The sequence below is a fragment of the Mytilus galloprovincialis genome, chromosome 12, assembly GCF_965363235.1.
Source record: "Mytilus galloprovincialis chromosome 12, xbMytGall1.hap1.1, whole genome shotgun sequence".
In the NCBI taxonomy this organism is placed as follows: domain Eukaryota; kingdom Metazoa; phylum Mollusca; class Bivalvia; order Mytilida; family Mytilidae; genus Mytilus; species Mytilus galloprovincialis.
Genome location: NC_134849.1, coordinates 17,303,434 through 17,312,972, shown reverse-complemented (window position 1 = coordinate 17,312,972; position 9,539 = coordinate 17,303,434). Strand labels below are relative to the sequence as shown.

The 9,539-nt window shown below is 32.4% G+C and overlaps 1 protein-coding gene across 1 annotated transcript; it reads right to left on the bottom strand.

Annotated features, from left to right (window-relative positions):
* Positions 1-213: 213 nt before the first annotated feature.
* On the bottom strand, positions 214-8,649 carry LOC143055580 (glycoprotein-N-acetylgalactosamine 3-beta-galactosyltransferase 1-like). Its single transcript, XM_076228735.1, has 5 exons — positions 8,511-8,649; positions 5,796-5,914; positions 4,052-4,132; positions 2,377-3,044; positions 214-394 (listed from the first exon to the last, which is right to left on the bottom strand). Exons 1-5 carry the CDS (start codon positions 8,525-8,527, stop codon positions 230-232), a joined length of 1,050 nt encoding a protein of 349 aa, XP_076084850.1. The 5' UTR covers positions 8,528-8,649; the 3' UTR covers positions 214-229.
* Positions 8,650-9,539: the final 890 nt, after the last annotated feature.

The following is a 9,539-nucleotide window of genomic DNA, read 5'->3' as shown; positions in this document are numbered from 1 at the left end:
CTAGTTACATGTGTATAAATGCTTGATTTGTTTAGATGCCAGACAGAAAAAAAAACCTAAAATCTTAAAAATGCTCTTTGCTAAAAATTGCCATTTTACAAAATGCGTATACAGTATATAAAGCCCTTATAACATGCAATAATATTTGTCCATATTGCACTTATATATAACATGTGTAACACTATTTGAATGACTATTCTATTTACGTTGAACATGTTTAACATCTACTTTAAAGTAATGGTAGCACTTTAGCCATATGGAACATATCTGATATATCTGTAGGAGTCTGTCGTCCATAGACACTTGTTCTATATAACATTTGATGCATCAATAACATTGTCTGTGGATTAACGTGGTGGAATGTAACAGAAAACTGGCTACAACAACCTCCTCCCTGTAAAATAAAGAAGACAATGGATTAAGATTTAAAAAGCATTCTGTGAGTAATGCATGTCAATACAAAGCCCCCTACTGGTTAAATTCATTGCTTTGGAACAAAATTTGAACTTGATCTATAACCTCATAGATCTTGTTATGGTGTAAACTAAATATACATGCATAACAAATATCAAGTCAATATCTTCAAGCAGGACGAAAAGGATTTTTGAAAACTGATTATTTAAGGACTGTTGTAAGTCAAATTACCAGAACTCTGCACAAAATCATAAGTAAGTCCGAAACAAAATTTGAACTTCATCTGTAACTTGTCATGACAAAACTATATACCGGTTTTCAAATCAATATCTTTCAGCATGAGAAAAAAAGGCTGAGCCTGATTGTTTAATGTTTTAGTGAATTTTTTGTCAAAAGACCATAAGTCTGCATAAAATAATCGGACCAGGACAAAATTTAAACTTGATCTGTAATAACTTGTCATGATAAAATAATACTCCAAAAAAGAGTGGAAAACAGATTTGCTGGACTAATGGAAAGACAGACAGAATGACAGATGGACAGACAAACAGACAGACTTTGTTTTAGAGTGCAAACCTAAATTCCCCTTCATCTGGTTGGTAGGGGACTAAAACCCACAATGATACAAGACTTGGACAGGAAACTGAATATTTTCTAAGTCAAAGGACAACAACTCTGTACAAAATATTCGAACCAGAGCAAAATTTAATCTTGATCTTTATTTGGTCATGATAAACATGATAAAACAATACACCAAATATCGAATCAATATCTTCAAGCATAAAGAATAAAAAGCATGGAAAACTGATTTGCTGGACTGAAGGACAGACAAACACAGCCTGACAAACAGCCAGACAGAGTGCAAACCTAAAATCCCATTTAACTTGTCCCTAGGGGACTAAAAACCACTAAGATACAAGTCTCAGACAGGAAACTGAATCTGTTTTGTGTACAATCATGACAATATATATTAACAAATTTTTAAAAAACATAAAACAGTGCAGTGTTCATGGTGTTCAAATCTAAGGCAATTAAACGATGTCTATAAAAACAACAAATATCTAAAAAAGCATCAAGAGGTCAAATTATGGTCTTTGATATGTATATAATAGACAATCATTGCAAAAATTGAAACAAGAGAAAACAAATTCTTAACTAGAAGTTCTAAGAACTAAAAGTGAACTGATTTTTATTATACATGTTATACAACATTGTATCATTAAATATTATAGGCCACTGTTAACAAATTTCTTATTTGAGCATCCCTTGTAGGGCTATGTAGGAAGGAAAGGATTTTCTTGACCAACAACATTGTAACATGTTTTGGACAAGAAATGAATGTAAGAGCACAGAAAAACCTTTAAAAAATGATACAAAAGATCATTGTAAATGTTTGTTATGTTTTTATAGAAATATTTGAGTTGTTACATTATTAACATACAAAAGACCAACAACAAAATCAAATTAAAATAGTTACCTGCCCATAGCTACACACCTGAAAAGCAGCTTACCCAGAAAAATGTTAAAAAAACATTTTTCATTGATCTTTTTATATATATTTCACTGAGGTGGTATGAGTTATCTCCCATTATCCGAAATTAAATTAAAAACTATGAGCTGAGAAACACATACTGAACTTATGTTCAATTAAAGATATTCATTCAAAAAGCATAAAAAGCAAAATGTGCAGTACTGTCAATAGGTATTTTGATTTAGCTTTACACATTGGATTGAATATATTCAAAATATAACACATACTGTACATACATGACATATGTTCAATAGAAGACATTAAAAAATTAAAAAACCTACAAAAAACAATCACAGCCATGACAGCACATTAACATGTTGACATTACCATGTAGGTATGCAAGTACCAGGACTTTTTATTGTCTCATCTAAATCTAGTCAGAAAATTCTAAAATTTCAATAAATATTTCAACATTCAACATGTAAACTTACATCATTTACCCCATTCCAACTATATTTTTTCAGGTATCGGGGAACAGTTCCATAAAGATGTTGCCACACTTTATCAGTATGGAATGTCTCACGTCCATATTTGTCATATGATACAAGCGGAGGTACACCCGCCATCTGTAGACATTTACCAATATCTAAATCTTCATCTTTTCCGTCTGGTGGGCAGCCATTTTCTTTAAATGCTACCTCGATAACTTTTTTCAACCCTGACCTACTAATCACATACCCAGCTCCACCACTCATGTAACCTTGTTTTAAATGCATATTGAAATGGTAACCTAGGTAACTAGGTAAATCAGGATTATGAAATGATAATAAAAATCTTAAATTCTCCATGATCACATATGTATCGTCATCTGCCTTTAATATCCAATCGTAATCCTTTAAATAATGAAGATACACATATCGCAACATGAATCGAACTTTTCGAGTCAAATGACTTTTTGATTCCGTCACATCACAGGAATTTAATATGTCTGGTTGTTTTTTGTCTGTACACATGACATAAAGAATTTTATTACATCTTGTTCCCCATGTAGCATTTACAACTGGAATCTGTTTATTTAAATGGCCACTTGTTGTTATTACAAGACAAAGTATTCTGACTTTCTTGAACATTTCATCTGCTGCTGTTGTATTTTCATAAACTAAAATGAAAATGTAAAAAATGATAGTAAAAAAAAATGTTTATCTTTACAAGAATCAGAATGACAGTAAACCAGATTTTTTAACATTTAATTTATGTCCTGCCTGGCATATGCATTTGTCAATATCACAAGGACAAAAACACCTAAATGGTAAAAGTTCAATATCAAACTTGACCTCTATTTTGTCAAAAGTAACAACATTTTAAAATTTGAAAAGCTTTGGTTGAATGGTTCATTAGTAAATGCAACAACCTGACTTGATACCTTCAAACACCATTTTTCAATATATTAAGAACCATAACTCCTGAACAGGAAAAGTGAAAATCGCCATTATTAAACTTGACCATCATTTTGTCATCAGTAACAACATATTTAAATTTGAAAAGCTTTGGTTGAAAGGTTCATGAGCAAAAGCACGGACACAATTAGAAACACCATTTTTCAATCTTTCAAGACCTATAACTTATGAACGGTAAAAGTCAAAATCGCCATTATTTACCTTTACCTCGATTTTGTCATCAGTAACAACATAGTTAAATGTGAAAAGCTTTGGTTGAAAGGTTCATGATTAAATGCACAGACATGGCTCGAAACGTCATTTTTGAATCAATCAAATTTTCACATTTTCTTCACTTTGTCAGTTACTTAATACCTAGTGTATAGCAGCATTAGCCTGCTCTTTTTGGAAATCTACAAGGGTGCAAGAGATATGTCTCTCTCTCTCTTAACACAGATCAGTCATTTATTGTCCCCTTATTAGGCACTATCATTTGTTTCTCAAGACCATGATCATGATGTACTCTCAAGTCACAAGTGGTGTTAAGGGAGAGTCGCAGAACAGAGATGAAACCAGGAACCTCAGTTTGTGTTAGAAGTCCAATGCGCTAACCACTACACCACGGCTCTCTCTTTTGAACCTCATTAACACATGATGAAAATGTTACATAAATGTTAATGCACCAAGTTTTAAATACATTATTTTATTTTCCGTTGTTATTTCCACTCACTTGTTTTATCGTTTTGAAATTCTTGCGCAATTCTGTTTACGTCAATTTTTGTATGGAATGAAGCAAACCAATCCACTAAATCTGAAAACATAAAAATTAAATTCAGATAAGAATGTTCGCTACTCTGTTTCAAATTAACAAGTGTTAAGCTTATTACAAACAATGATGTAAATTGATAGTACATAAAGAAAGGATTTATACAAACAGAAAACAGTTAAGTGTTTATGTGCTTGTTTTCAAGATATAGGCCCTTGAAAAGGAGTAGGTCTGGTAAGGGCTGATTATGGTCTCAAATTTCAAGTTCATCTGACAAAAGATTTTGGACACTTTTTAAACACTTAAGTGTCTATTTCAGTTGATTCAATTAGTTTATGTGAAAGTTTTTACTGATTTAGTCATTTAAAACCCTCCGATTCAAGCTTAAATATGAAAAATCTATCAAATATGCCAAAAAATGTCACTTTTCAGATGTTTTGTGTCAAAAATAAAAGTGGTCGCATCCTTGTTCATCCTCAACCTTTAAATATGTTGTGTTTTATGATCAACTACAACTAACATCTCAATGTTAAGAATGAACACAAATGCGGCCACTTTCATATAAGACGGAATCCATCAAAAATTTAACTAAAATGCTAAAATTGTGAGGATTTCAGTAATTTAGCATGAGTTAATGATGCTAGTACCCGATATATAGAGATTAATACATGGCCTTTTCCATATCGGCCCAGGTATCATCCCGAGACCCCCATATCAGCCCGAGAGGAAGTCGAGGTGCTGATATGGGTCAAGTACTAAACTATCCCCACAAAAGTTCCTGTAAATTCTGAGGTCGTCTTAAAAAATATCTGACGTTACAATGGAAAAGTAAACTTCTGATACCGGAAATACCAGAAGTAACTTGCACGAGAGGCACTAATATGGGTTATGTGCACAAGATGCCCCTGATATGAGTTATCAGCCAGGGTGGGAAATTATGGCTTGTGTACTTCCGCTCATTACACATATGCAAAAGCTATCATATCAATGCTAAGTATATGATAAATGTGCATTGTATTGTCAAAAACAGCCCATATTTATGTAGAAGATTCAAGAAGCATTCTACTTTCCAATTAAGAACTAACCGTTTACATTTAAACAATTTTGTAAAACTGCTATATTTTGGGGCCAAAAAAGGGGTCTTACTGAACCTACTCCTTTGGCGTGAAATTATTCTCTCTAGATTTTTCATCCAGGGGCATATCCAGCCAGGAAGGTTCCAACTATATGTCCCCATTCAAATGCATTGATTGTCCAAAAAAAAAGAGGGGGGGGGGGGGGGGGTCCAACCCTCTGGATCCGCCACTGTCATACATTTACCATTAGCATATTTTTTCTGTCAAAAAGTATAAAAAAAAATAATAAAGATTTAATAAGATTTCTAAAAAAGATTGCATTTCAAACCATATGTAATCAAATGATGAAAAGAAATGTAGGGGTAATTCGTTGGCAAAAATTATTAATAGCATTACATGGATGAAATCAGAGGATTCGTAATATCTGGAAAATATTCAAAAAACAAAAGGAGTGAACATCCTTAACAAAATGCTTAAGTTACTTTAAAAAAACATCTGACGTCAGAATCTGTAAATTGGGGAAAAAAAAAAAATTTTGTTAAGGAAAACATTAGATAAAAAAAAGTCAAAATTATTATGGAATCAATGAAGCATGAATGTAGCCGACATTTATTGAGACCCCCACTTCTTACCTTCACTTAGAGTGACACAGAACATTGAGGTGAAGGATATGACACAAGCTGCACACAGGTACTTCAGGTATAACTTCCAAAATGGTCGGTGATATTTTAGGCATAACCTTCCTCTATACCTGTAGATAAATGATATTAGATTAGACTATAATTAGGGTGATACAGAACATTGATGTGAAAGATATGACACAAGCCGACACAGGTACTTCAGGTATAACTTCCAAAATGGTCAGTGATATTTCAGACATAACCTGCCTCTACACCTGTAGATAAAAAACATTCACTATTTTTTTTGAGATCATCAATTCTAAGCAATCTAAACAATCATGACAATCATGAATTGATGATCAATGTTTTTAAACACAATTTCATTCCATATATAACTGGTAAACAGAATAAACTAAATTACATGAATTATACACATGATACATGTAAATTATTTTCTATAATCATTATCATCATGATCATGATTATGATACAAATGTTATGTTTCAGCTGTATACATTTCTTTTTTTTAGCATGGATTAAAGATCATCTGATAAATAAAACATATGCAAACTAGACAAGCCTTTTATTTTTGTCAATATCATAATGCAAATAACACATAAATGTAACTAGCAAAGATATTTGGTATAGGCAGATGTGGTATAACCTCGAGTGTCAATGAGACAACTCTCCATCCAAGTCACAATTTATTAAAGTAAACTATTATAGGTCAAGGTACGGTCTTCAACACGGAGCCTAGCCTCACACCAAATAGCAAGCTACATGTATAAAGGGCCCCAAAAATTACTAGTGTAAAACCATACAAATGGGAAAACCAATGGTCTAATCTATATAAACTAGAAGCTCTCAAAGAGCCTGTGTCGCTCACCTGTTACTCTATTTACTAATGTCGGCCATCTTGGTTGGTAGGCAAGGTCATTAGACACTTTTTTTAAATAAATACCCTAGTAGTGATTGTAGTTTGATTTAATTTGGCCCATAGTTTTAGAAAAGAAGATTTTTGTACAAGTTACAAAAATGACTAAAAGTTGTTCAATTTTGATTATAAGGGGCAATAACTCATTAAGGAAGCTGGCTTGTCATGTTTTTGACTTTTTGTCAGATTTTCGGAATCCTCTGGTTTTATCCATTTAAATGCCTTGAAAAAATTTGCCCGGTGACCCCCATTTTTCTTTTTGAAATTCTTTAACATGTATAATGATAAGCCATCTGTAAAAGTCTTATAAAATTTTAATTACTTTTTAACAGTTTTTGAGAACTTTAACTTGTCAATGATAAAGCTATGAAAAGTCAAGAGAGGATTATTTTCCCGCCAAATTTTCAATGGCTCATATCTCGAAAACAAGCACGGTGACCTATATATTTTTTTTGCTTTTTGGATTCCTTTATTAATTACTTATCAATATAAGCTAGTGTTTTGAAAAGTTAATTACTTTGAAACTGAGAAGCGAGCTCCCTTAAGAGGTTGACTGACTATTTTGGCCATGTTGACTTATTTGTAAATCTTACTTTGCTGAACATTATTGCTGTTAAAAGTTTATCTCTATCTATAACAGTATTCAAGATGATCATGATAATAACCAAAAACTGCAAAATTTCCTTAAAATTACCAATTTTAGGGCAGCAACCCAACAACAGGTTGTTAGATTCATCTGAAAATTTGTGAGGCGATAGATCTTATTCTGATTAACATTCAAATCTGAAAGATTTGCCCTAAATGTTAGTTTCAAAGATATAAAGCAAAAACTGCATTTTACCACTATTTCTAATTTTAGCCATGTTGGCCATTTTGTTTGGTAGGCCGGGTCATCGGACACATTTTTTAAACAATATACCACAATGATAATTGTAGCCAAGTAGTTTCAGAGAAGAAGATTTTTGTACAAGTTACAAAAAATGATGAAAAGTTGTTAAAAATTGACTATAAAGGGCAATAACTCCTTAAGAGGTTGACTGACAATTTTGGTCATGTTGACTTATTTGTAGGTCTTACTTTGCTGAACATTATTCTTGTTTACAGTTTATCTCTATCTATAATAGTATTCAAGATAATAACCAAAGACTGCAAAATTTCCTTAAAATAACCAATTCACGGGCAGCAACCCAACAACAGGTTGTCCGATTCGTCTAAAAATTTCAGGGCAGATACATGTAGGTCTTGACCTGATCAACAATTTTACTACTGTCAGATTTGCTCTAAATGCTTTGGTTTCAAAGATATAAGCCAAAATATACATTTTACCATGTTTACCCCTGTGTTCTATTTTTAGCCATGGTGGCCATTTTGGTTGGATGGCCAGGTCATTGGACACATTTTCTAAACTAAATAAAACTAGATAAACTAGATTATGGCCAAGTTTGGTTAAATTTGGCCCAGGAGTTTCAGAGGAGAAGATTTTTGTAAAAGTTTACAGACGACGGACAACCGAGGGACGCCAAGTGATGAGAAAAGCTCACTTGACCTTTCAGGTCAGGTGATCTAAAAACTAGAAACCAGAAATACTTATTAAGGACCATATAAACAAACAACTACTTAACATCAGATTCCTGACTTAGGACAGGTGCAAACTATTACTTCGGGATTAAACGTTTTAATGGTACCAAACCTTCTCCCTTTTCTGAAACAGTATTTGTAGACATATACCTGAATCCAAAGTAGGTTCAAACATACATTTAAATTTAGAAACCATGTTAACTGATTTTACATACCTCATTTTGGCTATCATTTGAGAGTCCTTAAATAACCTTCAACATGTTCAAGGTATTATTCTAAATCTTTACATCTTTATGCTGATGACTTCGCAATCAATTTTCTGACCTGTTACAATCCACTGTCCAGGATTTCTGAAAAGATAATTGAAAACCTTCAGAATTTTCCTCCAGTACATACAGTCAGGGATACTAATTGTACAAGCAATCTGTATTTACAATATGTTGCGTGTTTACTTGAAGAACTATAAGAAGTAAAAAAAAAATACTTATACATGTTATATAATTATATATATAAGTTAATCATGTCATGCATGTTAATTATAATGTTTAAATAATCTCCAACTAATTATATAATTTTCTCAAAAATTTATTTGTATCTAAGTAAATTCTTTTACAATTCCACAAAAATTCTCAAGTTTTGAGATGCAAAAACAAGCCTTTAAATCAAAGTTTGGCATACAGCAATAAGACACAAAAATCCACATAAAAACATATCAATATGATATTGCAACTTTATATTGAATTGTCCTTGGATCTTAAGAATTTGTACATTCATTATGACTCGAGTTATTACAATGACATAGATGCCAACCATTACGATTTTCCCGTAGTTTTTCCGATTTTGCGATAAAAACTACGCTATTACGGTCAAAGTCGAATAGTTACGGATTCCCAATCATCGACGTTCAATTTTGTAAAACGCGGATTTTTATCATTACTTTTCCGTCCTGGTCCAGTATTTAGGAAACGCCAATGTAATGCTTCCGGTTTCTCGGGAGTTATCAACCTATTGTTGGGTAACTAACTGACTTCCGAAGAGGCAAACTTGCATTTTATTAAGTAGCTTTACCGCTTTCTCTACTTCTCCTTGACAAAACAAAAATGTTTGAGTCGAGAACATCTGAACAATTAATGAATGGAATACATACTACAGACAACATGTTAAATGACAAATTTTAGTGTACATCACTTTGCAACCACTCGTCAGTAATTTTTATTGGTAAATGCATGTTTATGAATGATTAC

Bases quoted from the DNA above. Each gene is read 5' to 3' on its own strand.
- LOC143055580 (XM_076228735.1), bottom strand. The intron at 4,133-5,795 runs GTAAGAAGTGGG...TTATGTTTTCAG, and splicing joins CTGTGTCACTCTAAGTGAAG to ATTTAGTGGATTGGTTTGCT. The intron at 3,045-4,051 runs GTGAGTGGAAAT...TTTTCATTTTAG, and splicing joins ATTTCAAAACGATAAAACAA to TTTATGAAAATACAACAGCA.